The sequence below is a fragment of the Solenopsis invicta genome, chromosome 2 (genome assembly GCF_016802725.1).
Source record: "Solenopsis invicta isolate M01_SB chromosome 2, UNIL_Sinv_3.0, whole genome shotgun sequence".
Lineage (NCBI taxonomy): Eukaryota > Metazoa > Arthropoda > Insecta > Hymenoptera > Formicidae > Solenopsis > Solenopsis invicta.
In genome coordinates this window covers 22529931-22543909 of record NC_052665.1, presented here as the reverse complement: position 1 = coordinate 22543909, position 13979 = coordinate 22529931, and the positions used below count along the sequence as shown (strand labels likewise).

At 31.4% G+C, this 13979-nt stretch overlaps 2 protein-coding genes across 4 annotated transcripts in view; one reads left to right on the top strand and one right to left on the bottom strand.

The window, feature by feature from the left end:
- The window catches only part of LOC105203446 (coiled-coil and C2 domain-containing protein 1-like), a 105127-nt gene extending 104324 nt beyond the window's left edge, over positions 1-803 (bottom strand). For 2 of the 3 annotated variants that reach the window (XM_026139868.2, XM_026139869.2), the window contains exon 1: positions 577-803. In XM_026139868.2, coding sequence (XP_025995653.1) covers positions 577-633 — 57 coding nt within the window. In that variant the 5' untranslated portion in view covers positions 634-803. Of the gene's footprint in view, positions 1-554 lie in introns of all 3 variants that reach the window. The other variant, XM_026139870.2, reaches the window with a different exon arrangement.
- Positions 804-3128: 2325 nt separating this feature from the next.
- On the top strand, positions 3129-13509 carry LOC105201264 (V-type proton ATPase subunit d). The gene is made up of 6 exons (XM_011169218.3): positions 3129-3376; positions 3766-4116; positions 6342-6499; positions 6781-6957; positions 12257-12334; positions 12471-13509. Exons 1-6 carry the CDS (start codon positions 3256-3258, stop codon positions 12630-12632), a joined length of 1047 nt encoding a protein of 348 aa, XP_011167520.1. The 5' UTR covers positions 3129-3255; the 3' UTR covers positions 12633-13509.
- Positions 13510-13979: the final 470 nt, after the last annotated feature.

Here is a 13979-nt window from a genome sequence, read left to right as displayed (position 1 = left end):
ATATAACAATTCAAATTATAAGATAGAAACATAAAGTAGAAATTGCACTTAGGCGCTACATACCATAAAGAAATATTAGATATTAAGGTTATGTTTTAAAATATCCTTTCCAAAGAAAATTTTACTTGAAATATATAATACATGTAACATATATTGTATTATATCAAGTAAAATCTTCCTCAGTGAGAATATTTTGGAATATAACTTATGAATAGAAATTAAAATTTTAGAATCAGTTTTCCCACTGAATTTAAACGTAACATACAATGAATAAAAATATGTAAGACAAATGTTCCATACAAAATACAACTGACTTATTCTTTATCTATGGTGTTCATTGAGAAAACTGATTCTAAAATTATAATTCCTATTCATAATATCTAATATTCCTCTATTGTGCGCCTTATGTACTTCTAATAATTAAAACTATATTTAGTTTAAAGGAAATTTAAATTTAATTTTAAATTTAAATCCAAAATACAATGTAAAGCTATCAAATTTAAAAAAATTGTTAAGAATTGAGGAATATTCTTGTAGAGTACATGCATATTTACCAAAAAGAACAAAGTGATGTACCTGTTCTAAATTACCAGCTGATTTAGGCTGTCTCGATTCTTTTTTCTTGCCAAACATTTTGATTCGTCAATTGAATGATACAAATAATTAGAAGAACTATTGGCGAAAAATCAAAATACTTTGCTACGATTTACCACAATTTACTACGTACTTTTATATGCACAGTTCATGTGTGATATCGCGCACCGACGTAAGATATAACATCGTAACTCATCGTAACTGATCGTAACATTCAGTTTCTTTTGGTCTGTTTACATGGCATCATTAAAGTTAGTTTACAATAGTTGTTACCGTCAAAGCTCTTTGTTACCGTAAGAAATTCTCCAATTATAACCAATTATTCGTCTGTAAATAGACTATGATTGGCAAATTTCTTACAGTTACAGCTATTATAAACTAACTTTAAGAAATTGACCAATCATAGTTAATATATATAAAAATAATCAACTATGATTTGTCAATTTTTTATAAGCTTTCTACAATAAGCAATTGATTTACAATAACCGTTACAGACTTTCTACAGTAAGCTATAAAGTCAGTATAATAAGTCATAAGCCATAAGGATTGATCAATCACAATCGCATATTCTCTTCACATTTGACTGTGATTGGTCAATTTTTGTGGCTTATGACTTATGATACCGCCTAATAGCTTATTGTAGAAAGCTTATAAGAAATTCACCAATCATAGTTGATTATTCTTCTATAAATCAATTATGATTGGACAATTTTTTACGGTTACAGCTATTATAAACCAACTTTAAGTCTTAAGGATTGATCATATGCTCTTCATATTCAACTGTAATAAGCTTTCTACAATAAGCTATTAGTTGGTATCATAAATCATAAGACGTAAAAATTGACCAATCACAGTCAAATATGAAGAGAATATTTGACTAATACCGACTAATAGCTTGTAGAAAGCCTATAAGTCCCGGTCTACAATAAATGTAATAAACCTTAAGCCGTAAGAAATTGACCAATTATAATTGAATATGAGGAGAATAATCAACCATCGTAGATCAATTTCTTACGGCTTAAGGGCTTCGCACATGAAATGCATAACATAACATAAGCACAACATAAAAACGATGGATCAATGAGCAACCAGCATAAAGTCGCCATATTGATTTACATAAGATTCCCATTGGTCCAGAGGCCTTATGCTACACTTATGCTCTGTTATGCATTTCATGTGCGTGGCCCTTTAAAAGTTGGTTTATGCAGGCCGTAATTGCTAACTTATGTCGGAATCTGTAAGAAATTGAGTAATTATAATCAATTTATAGAAGAATAATTGACTATGATTGGTCAATTTCTTACAAATTCCGGCATAATTTAGCGGTTATGGCCTGCATAAACCAAACATAAAGGGCCTTGCACATAAAATGCATAATAAAGCATAAGCTTAGCATAAGGCCTCTGGACCAATGGGAATCTTATGTAAATCAATATGGTGACTTTATGCTGGTGCTTATTGGTCTATCAGTCTTATGTTGTGTTTATGTTATGTTATGCATTTCAAGTGCGAGACTATTAAGCCTGTTCTACAATAGCATAAACACAAGACCGTAAGGTTGTAAGGCGTGGTTTTAAGAGCTCGTAAGCAAATGAAAAATTTTCATTTCTTACGTTACAACCTTACGCTCTTGTATTTACTGCTATTGTAGAACAGGCATTAATTGTTACTTTAATCATAGGCTTAGGGCTACTTTCACCAACGCCGATTAACTTAATCACTGATTAGTCTATCGGAATGGACCAATCGCATTTGTCGTTTTTACTTAACGACAAATACGATTGGTCAATTCCGATAGACTAATCAGCGATTAAGTTAATCGGCGTTGGTGAAAGTGGCCCTTAGTTTACACCGAGTCGTCCAGAGGCCTTATGCTACGCTTATGCCGCGTTAAGGCTATAACACACACCTTCCATAACCGTAACCATAAGACGTACCGTAAAAATTATCCAATCACAGTCGAGAATTAAGAAATAAGAATCTGAATTCTCGACTGTGATTGGATAATTCTTACGGTACGTCTTATGGTTACGGTTATGGAAAGTGTGTGTTATAGCCTTAAGCCTGTTCTACAATAGCAGTAAACACAAGACCGTAAGGTCGTAACGTAAGAAATGAAAATTTTTCATTTGCTTACGAGCTCTTAAAACCATGCCTTACAACCTTACGGTCTTGTGTTTATGCTATTGTAGAACAGGCTTTAAGCTATTAGTCATAAGTCATATCCATAAAAATTGACTAATCACAATCAAATGTGAAGAGAATATTTGACTGTGATTGATCAATTCTTATGTCTTATGACTTATGATACCGACTAATAGTATTGTAAAAAGCATATAATTGATCGATTCTTACAGCTTACGACTTATGACACCGACTAATAACTTATTATAAAAAGATTTTATAAGTCAACTATTCTGCTTAGACCTTAAGATTTTTAATATAAGAATTAACTTTGAATACTGTCCTAATTGACATTGCATTTAAAAATCGCGCTCGTTTCCAGAATCGAATACGTATCGATAACAAATAGCACGTGAGCTCGCGGCAAACTTCGGCTAGCTCGGTCATATGATTTTGTGGAAAAGGGCGAGCCTCAAGTCTGACGTTTGACACATCAATCTCTCGCGTCTACACATTTGGGGAAATTTCGGTCGCGACATGAAGGGGTGCATATTCAACATCGACGGTGGTTATCTGGAAGGTTTATGTCGCGGTTTTAAATGTGGCATATTGCAGCAAAGTGATTATTTGAACCTAGTCCAATGCGAAACGCTCGAAGGCAAGTGTATTCGATTCATCTAATCATTCAATAATCGTAATTTTTCTATATTAAATGTATATTTAATTTAAAAAAAAAGATATTTTATGTGTTTGTAATATTATTAGTATTTTTTTCTATTTTTTTATAAAAATATTTAGATTCAAGAGAAAACTGAAATTTTTATTTGCCTCTAAAAATTCAGCTCATATAACAAAAAATCTAAAATAGGGTCATAAGATGTTTTAAATATGTCTCAAAGGCAGTTTTATACAAAAATCTTTAAAACTTCTGAAAGTATGACCTAATTTTAGACTTTGTGTTGTATGGGTAAGTTTGATTTTGTTACTCTTTACAAATTGCAAAGTTACTTTTTTCTTGCCTAAACTAATCAACAATTATCTGTTTAGATTTAAAGCTACATTTGGCTGGTACAGACTATGGCAGCTTCCTGGCCAATGAACCATCTCCACTTTCTGTTAGTGTGATCGATGACAAACTAAGGGAAAAACTGGTCGTGGAGTTTCAACATATGCGCAATCATTCTGTTGAGCCTTTGTCTCAGTTTCTGGATTTCATCACTTACAGTTATATGATTGACAATATTATTTTGTTAATTACTGGTACTTTGCATCAACGACCTATTTCAGAATTGATTCCCAAGTGCCATCCGCTTGGTAGCTTTGAACAGATGGAGGCGATTCATGTCGCTGCCACGCCTGCTGAGTTATATAATGCTGTATTGGTAGATACACCTTTAGGTATGACTTATTGGAATTGAAGGATTCCTACAAAAATCAAACAAGTCCAAAACATTAAATTTTCAAGATTAAAGTATTATTTTTAAATTTATTTAATTATGTGATTACAGTAATTTTTCTCAGAACACAACACAGTTCAACAAAAAAAAAAAAAAAATGATTTTTTGAGTACTGGGATGAAACTAGTTATTTCCTATTAATATTTTATATTATCTTTTTAGATGCTGAATATGAATCTGAATTTCTAAATTGATTCATTATATTGCAATTTTAAGAAATTTACAAACTGCAAAGCTATTTTCACATTTTCTTATTATAACTAATTGTACTGGAGAAATTTTATTGTAATCAAAATTAAATAAGCTGTTAAGTCTTTTAATATTCAAAAGAAACTTTATATTAGCTATGGGTAATAAAATATTCATTGTTAAATATGAAGTATATATGTAAAATATACTTATAATTTGCTAAAAATTTAAATATGATTTAACTTTCATTAGCTATTAATTTCATCATTTTATACTTGTTAATTTTAATATTAGATTCATATTTTGTTTCATAAAAGACTTCTATATATAAATTTTTGCAAATATTAAAGCATTTTTGAATTTAACATTCGTTATATTGAATCCATCTTAAATTTATCAATTTTGACAGCGGATTTGTATTCAGCAACCTAAAGAAGCCTTAAATTTAAATTTTGTGCACAATGAAGAGGAATATTAAACATTAAGAATAAGGATTAAAATTTTAGAATCAATTTCTTCAGTGAATATTGAATATAATGTGTAATAGATATGAATAAGATATAACATCAATGTGTTATACATAACTTATTATTTATAGTGTTTATTGAAGAAAATGACTCTTATTTTTTAATTCCTATTCCTAATATTTGATATTCCTTCATTGTGCGCAAGTTCTCAAAAAATATAGTTGAAAGCTATTTATTAAATCAATGACCTAATTCACAGCGCAACAAACCCTTTATTTAAATTTGAATATCTTATTAATTATACCAAACATAAAAAAATTCCTTTTTAAATTCCAATATCATACTTAATTTTGATTGCAATAATATTTCTTCAGTACGTCATATTATAGTTATAATATGACTAAAGTATGAGAAAATAATTCTTTTATACAACTTGAACTGCAAATTTCTGAAAATTGTGATAGAACAATTTAGAAACTAGATTTGTATTCAGCGTTAAAAAAAACTATAGAGCAATGATTAATCTCGTTCTAGTGTTTTCTTTAAGCTGTAGACTTCTCTTAATGTTTTAAGGACTTCATTAAAAAAAAATTTAGATTTAGTTCTTGCGAAAATGTTATATTTACTATTTATTATTTTATACTATTTTACATTTACTTTTTTTAAATAACATTAATAGTAATTATAAAGATAAAAAAGGAAATATTTCAAGTGTACATTTTTTAACTTTTTATTTACAAAATTTTACAAATCACTGTTACTACAAAAACATCGTTTATATTTCTTTTCCCTTTATTTTTCTCTGATGATTTCATGCGATTTAATATTATTACAATAGTTCTTACTTATGAATTTAATCAATTATATTAAATCGCTTGGTGAGCAAGCCTAACTGGTTTGTTGGTTAAAATTTGCTCATAAAATCACACACACACACACCACATACACAAGAAAAGAATGTTAAAAAATATTGATTGAAACTAAATATTATAGCTTCTCTACATTGTAAAAATCTCTCAGACCGGAAAATGTATTTATGTATTTTACGCGATCGATGTGTTTAAGGGTTAAATATGTTAAAAAGATATTTTTAAAAAATTGCAAGCACAAGTTTGGACTGCGTCTTCACTGTCTATGGTATTACCAAGTTTCGCGCTTATCGATTATGCTAAATAATATTACTTGGTAAAGCGTCTTGGTAAAGATCTTTCTTTAAATCTTGTAACCTTATGAAAATCTTGAATTTTTAAACATTAAAAAAAATACTATTTACAAAGCGTATTAGACGAAACGTGCGGACACGGATCAATTTATTTTCAATGTGGATTCACCATGTAAAAGGAGAATAAAATCGATGACATCGTGAATATGTTATCCCTTTGTAACAGTAACAATAACATTAACGTGTTACTTTTTTTAAAAAAACGTTCCCGAATATATTACATCACTCATATTACATATAACTTATAATACAGTTACTTTCTTTAATCATACGACGATTATCTTGTAGCACCTTTCTTTGTGGATTGCATTTCCGAGCAAGACTTGGACGAGATGAATATCGAAATAATAAGAAATACACTTTACAAGGCTTATCTGGAAGCATTTTATAAATTTTGCAAAGATCTTGGTGGCACAACTGCAGATACCATGTGTGAAATACTTGCTGTAAGATTTTGTTCCGTTAAAATAATGAGAACATTGTATTAGGATCAGTCAAATGAAAACAAGACAGATTGTATAACGAACATGGCATGAATGTTGGTACTTCGAGCACGTTTAACAAACAAATGATACAGCGGTGAACATTCGCGCCGTTCTCCCCTAATTTCCAATAGAGAACACGTCCATAAACACACCGAAAAGAGTAACCAACGTCCGCGCAATGCTCGTTATACAGTCTGTCTCATTTTCATTTGACTGGCCCTAATCATTTTTTATGTTTATAGTTTGAAGCAGATAGAAGAGCGATCATTATAACCATCAACTCATTTGGTACTGAGTTGGGTAAAGATGATCGTGCGAAATTATATCCACGCTGCGGTCGTTTGAATCCAGATGGACTGGCAGCTTTAGCGAGAGCCGATGATTATGAACAAGTGAAGGCTGTAGCGGAATATTACGCCGTGAGTGAACTTTTAAATACGTAGTTATATTAAAGCTATGCTTAATTATAACGATGTATAAATTGTTCGACTCAAATCGAATCAAATCAGTTAACAAATTTTAATATTATAATTTTATTAATTTAAATTCTGTACAATTTAAAAGGATTTTAACTTAGAAAAATTCCGCTATTCCAAAAAATAGCAGCTTTGATAGCAGCGTCGTTACATTAGGACGCTTATACATTACTTAAAATTAATTTTTAACATGCACCCATACAAAAAATTTCCGTTGTTTCGAATAATCTGGTGTTCCAAATAGTCTCAGTCTCCCCTATATTAAAATAGGAATCATCTTGTTTGATCACGTTGCGATTGACCACAACCATTTACAGCGATCGATGGCTCGAGTTTTTCTACTATTCAAGCACTATGAGTGGCTGGTGGTCATCGCAACGTGGTGAAAAGACTTCCATTCATTAAAATATATATAATAGGGGAGACTGGGGCTATTCGTTAGACCTTTTTTTCTTCTGTGTCTCCTGAATCCTATATTCATTAAAAAAGAAAAAAACATGAGACGGTTTGAAAGGTTGAACCTTCCTCTTCACAATGCCGTTATAGATAGAACACGGAAGTGTACTTGCTTTGAAGTACATATAAAAATGTTGACCAATGCCAAAAATTACGAATAGCTCCAAGCCCAGGATAATTCGTAACTAGTCTGGGAATATCCTGAAATTTGTGTTTCAAGTTGAAAGACTGTAAAAAAGCTGTTGTTAAGACTTTTTTATTTAAAAAAAGATATAGGTATACAAAAAACAAATGCAAACATACACGTTTGCATGTCTTTTTATACCATCGGTGTGACAGATTTCCTAACCTCACAAGTGTCAATCTTTAACGCTTTATAACTTTTTACCTGCTTAAGAGCGACGATTTTATATTCATATTCTATATACTAAAATACACAATATTATCAAGTTTGAACTAAATCAATAAAGAACTTTACCTCAATACTTAACTCTGCGTAGCGCAGACATTCGTAACACAGTTAAAGAGTTAGGGTTATCCAACTTAGATTAGGCGCTGCAATCAGTTCTAACGAATCGCCTCGGTGCTCGGTATTACAAATAGCCCCAACATCAACCGCATTATTGTGTATGATCGACAAAAATAGGCATTACACAGCAAAAAGTAAACACGAAATATTTCAAATACATTCAATTGGACACGATACATTCAAAATTTTTAAAAAACATTATCTTATTTAAATTTCGAAGAAATGTTGACTATCAGAAATTACTTCGACTGTCGCAAAACATATTTTTCACTACTAGGACTTCAAGCTGTTATTAACAAAACTTTGTTAGCAACATCGTTACATTAGGACGTGTTTACAGTGTTTAAAATAAATTTTTAATGTACCCATAAAAAAATATTTCCAATTATCGAATTACCCCATCTAACAATTTGCCTCGGTCTCCCCTATATATAATTATTCATATTTTATATATAGTTTTATGTAGTTTTATGTAGTATATATAATTACTTATTTTATATATAAATATATACAAACATTTTTTCCAGATTCAAATGATTCTACTTTGATATCTATGAGTTCATATTATAGTTTATATTACAGATTTTATATTATAAATAACAGCTTTAAAATGAGTTGTAGAAGAACTGATGAGTGGAAATTATTGAATTTTCAAGAGCTATATATAATTTATTTAAAAAATCTTTCTTCTTGCTGAGCAGTTTAGTTCATCCTGAGTTGCGCAAAGTAAAATATAAGTTAATATTTGCTTAAATTGTTGGGAAAATCTTCTGTTAAGCACACATCTAAAGCGATTTTTGTGATCCTATTTTCTTAGGTCTTCTAGTTTCTGTTTAGAACAATAAGATTTAGCCCTAAAGCTATTTTTCGAAAATAATTATATGATAAGGGATGCGATATACTGTTGACTACTGAAAGATAAGCTTCGGGGAAAAGATCTGTGTCACTTTATCGGTTAAGCCTGTATTTTTGTCTGTTTATATGAATCGTCTCAGATATTAATCCTTTTTTTGTATGAGGGTTCGTTGTCCAGAATTTCGATTTTATTCCATTTAAACTCATGATTTGTACTTAATCTATGATCAGAAATAACTGATGGTGATCCGCACTTTTTATTAATATCTGAGATGTGTTCTTTGATTCTAGTTTTTAATTGTCTTTTTGTTTGGCCCACATAAGTGACCTCGCAATCACACGGCAATTTATTTTGTACCTCACTTCTACACATCAGTTCTAAATTATTTTTTTCCGTCGCTGTGAAGTCCTTAAATGATAAATTAAAAAAGCTAAAAAAGAATTTAGATTCTTCGTGATCGGAATGGTGCTTTCAGAAATCATTTTAATGTACTGGACAGTGAAATAGAATCTTTCCTTTCGTTGTAGAATCACTATTTACATAAAAATTGTTACCAAATTCGTCTAAATTCAAATTATAAAAGTTATAAGAGAGGTATTATATTCTTTTGCTAATAGTCAAAAAAGTAAAAATTCAAAGTTATTGTCTAATAAAACAGTAATTACTTCATGGAAATTCTTTTCATAGAATTGAGGATGTGATAATTTTGTGATTCTGTCAACTAATCCTATAATATCATCTCTCTTATGACAAAGAGGATGGCTCAAATTAAAGTTTAGATATTTACCTGACCATACAGGTTTTTTATATAGGACAAATATAATATAGCCGTTATCAATAATTAAAGTCACGTCTAAGAAATTGATGCGATGATATTGTCCTCAATTTCTAGTAATTTCAAGTAAATTGTAAACGAAAGGATGTAAACGTGAAAGGAGTTGAAAGGTTTTTAATGAAATCTAAAGCGTCTATAGACCCGCCATCAAAATATCGTATATCTAAAATAAAAAGGAATAGGAAAAGACATTTTTTTCTATCGCAACAATTTCAAAATCTATTATCAGAGAAAGAGGAGAGCCCATCGAAGTGCTGAAAATCTGTTTGTAAAATTTCTTGTTAAATGAAAAAAAAAGTGGAATTTAGAACTAAATTAATAGTTCCCATAACTCTCTCTCTCTCTCTCTCTCTCTCTCTCTCTCTCTCTCTATTCCTCTCTTTCTCTCTCTTTGAATTAAAGTGTTGTCGCTTATGAGTTCCCATCGTTTTTCTATGCTGTAAATTGTTATTCTAACGGAACATTTCTGAATGACGAAACCATAATTATAATTGATAAATTTCATACTTACATCCAGCTTTTGTATATTTTTTGCTCTATTGTTTATTGATTTTGAATCTCATTAAGCCTCTACTGCTATTGTTATAATTTTAAATACATATTTAACTTATCGACTTTATTTGTTAATAACTTCGTAACGAAATGCGAGCGACGACTAAAATCTCTTAGAGATCAATGGAAAACTTCTTAGAAAGCGAAACAAAATGGAAATAGAATTGCTCTGGTTGGCTGTCCTCCCACACTTTCTTTCTGTTACTGTTCTATTTCGCGATTCTTTCTCCATCGAGATGCATCCTTACTCATACACAACTTGAGATTCTTCAACTTTGATTTTCTCAAAAACGTTTGAGTGTTGCATTTTCTCTTTTTGCGTACTAAAAATTCATACTAAAATTTATTCACACAAACAATATTATTAAAATTCACAAACAATATTATTAAAATTAGAGATCAAGCCATAAGATTTTGTCTTGATTCTAAGAGGTTCGAATATGAAACATGTATATTGCCAATCTTATAAAATCATATTAGGTATACAACTTGATTCGGTTCATTTTTTTTGCTTGAAAAACGCATTTATTTGAACGATAAAATGAATTAATACCTTATTCAAAGTATTGTCCATCGCTAACCACTACTTTTTTCTATCTTTCTGGCAATTTATGGATTTCGTCGCGGAAGAAGCGTTTATCTTTTGACGCCAAGAATGAATCGAGCTAATTTTTGATACTCTGTTCTGAAGTAAAGTGTATTCCAGTCAAAGCGTTCTGCATCGATCGAAACAAATGGTAGTCGGAAGGGGCAAGGTCTGGGCTATAAGGCGGATGAGCCAGAACTTTCCATCCGCTATTTTCCAAATAGTTTTTAACTGGAACAGCAACATGAGGCCGAGCGTTGTCATGGTGAAAGATTATGGACTCGTGTCTGGTCGCATATTCTGGACGTTTTTCGACTATAGCTCGCTTTAAATGGATCAATTGTTGCCTGTAAAAGTCTCCCGTGATGGTTTAACCAGGTTTTAGCAGCTCATAGTAGATCACACCCTTCTGATCCCACCAAATACAGAGCATTACTTTGACACCTTGGCTTATTCGGCTTCGGCGTTGATGTTCCCGGTTGGTTGGGCTTTACATACGATTTTTTACGTTTCGGGTTGTCGTAGTTAATCCATTTTTCGTCCCCGGTAATGATTCGATGCAGAAAAGACTTTTTTGTACCGTTCAAGCAACATTTCGGACATTGCAAAATCGTCGTCCGATATCTCTCTTCAATTCATATGGGATCCAATTTCCTTGTTTTTGGATGTATCCCGCGGTTTTGAGTCGTTTCGAAATAGCTTGTTGAGTAACTTTCAATGCTTTTGCGAGCTCTTCTTGCGTTTGACATAAATCTTGATCGAGTAATGTTTCTAATTCTTCATCTTCGAACTTTTTCAGTTGACCCGAACGCTCTTTGTCTTCAACACTAAAATCACCACTTTTAAATTGTCGAAACCATTCTCTGCAAGATTTATCCGATGGTGCAGGTTCACCATACACTTCCACAAGCATTCGATGCGCTTCAGCTGCACTTTTCTTCCAACTGAAACAGAAAACTTCCCGCAAATGATGCTTATTTGGAACAAAACTTGACATTTTCAACGCAGTAAAAATTAAACTTGTTGTGCAAAACTCAAAAGCTTAAACAATATTCGGTTGACAGATGTTGACACTTCACGATACAGCAAAAATCAGCGGTCGCCGTCATTTATAGCACCCAGAGCCATCTTTTAAAAACGGACCGAATTAAGTTATACATCCAATATTTAAAACGACTTTATATCATGCACTTAATCGTGTTGATAATTAATAAAAAGTTATGTTTTAGCAATTTGAATCGATTTGGTGTCAAAAAGATCTTAATTCACATATTCTTACAATTAGTTAATTATGCAATTGCATAACATTAGTATTTTTTAAGCTTTTTTATTTTATCTAAGTAAAATAAAATAAACTTCCTAGTACCTCATGTTTTCTACTACCTGATATATTTCTAATACATTCATAATGTATCAATATTTAAACAGGAATATAGCGCTTTATTTGAAGGAGCAGGTAACAATCCTGGTGATAAGACCTTGGAAGACAAGTTCTTTGAGCACGAGGCAAGTACATATTTGTTATGATATAAAAAAAGAAATAATTGTAGCATGCAAATATTAATCATATTACGTATTATATTAATTATTTGTATATTATTTATATTATTAAAAAAAGATTTAAATTTTTTAATATACACAGGTCCGTTTAAACGTTCATGCATTCCTTCAACAATTTCATTTTGGAGTGTTCTATAGCTACTTGAAATTGAAGGAGCAAGAGTGCCGCAATATCGTATGGATCGCGGAATGCGTTGCTCAAAAACATCGTGCTAAAATAGATAATTATATCCCCATATTTTAAACTATGTAATTACATTGAACTGATATTGATCATTTATACAGGGTGTCTGATAATTAATGATAAATCTCGCATGTAGGTAGAATGGATCAAACTAAGTCGAACAGTCCTATACCACTTTGCGATCCTTGCAATAGTTAACGAGTTATAAATTAATAAAAATTCCGAATTAGTCCTGCCCATCGCCAAATTCAAGCGTGCGATCGAGATTGCCAAGCGCGCTGGGCGGGGTGTTTACTGCTTGCTGCAGGGAGCGGCAATGGCTACGCAAAAACTACGCGTAACGCGAGGCCCCCCGCTCTGGAGCAAGCAGTACACATCTCGCCCTGCACGCTTGGCAATCTCGATCGCACGCTTGGATTTGGCGGTGGAATTGGCGGGTCTAATTCGAAATTTTTATTAATTTATAACTCGTTAAACTGTTGCGAGGCTCGCAAAGTGGTACAGGACTTTTCGACTCAGTTTGGTCCATTCTACCTGCATGCGAGAGATTTATCATTAATTGTCAGACACCCTGTATTTACTTTTCCAATAGTCTAATTTTCTTTTGCGTAATGTAAAATTACACGGTAATAGTACCAGAAAAGCGCTTAGACATTTGTGTAGTAATATTACAAAAAAATTTATTTTAAAAAACTAAATGTTGTATGTATCTATCGAAGAATATTGACATATGTATGTGTTAAAAATTATAATTTAAAATCATTACGCGAGTTCAAATGAAATAGCAAAATTATATATGTACATAATGTATCTTACTGTAATCTTCAATGTAAATCATTTTCATATATTATTGTAATTCACATATTATATTTCATATATTATTAACACAAAGCTGTATTACAAAATAATAAAAATATATTGCATTCCATACAATTAATAATATAATCAATTATTCTGTAACTTTATATACGGTGGTATGTATCGTCATAATTTTCCGTCTTTAACCCTTAAACACGTAAGTGGGTCTGAAAGGCCCCATATGAAGTTTCGAACGCTTTCTATGTGAAGATGGAATGAGATAAGAGGTTCGGACCAAGACACACAAAAAAAAGTTTGAAATCTCTTTTGATTGATCAACTTTTTTGGTCAACTAGAATTCGAACGGCACGGCAGCAAAGTTTTGTTAGGATCAATGCAACCCATATAATGTGTAAGTGAAACTTTTTGTATTTTACATAAAAAAAAAGCTGGACAAAATACGTTCGAACAGGTTGGTACGCGGATGTTACTCGCATATCCTCTGTCTAAAGTTGGAATACTATAAAATGCTGTAGAAAAGGGAGTTTTTCCGAAATATATCATGAAACACATCAATTTTCAATTGTAGACACGATTTAATCAAAAATA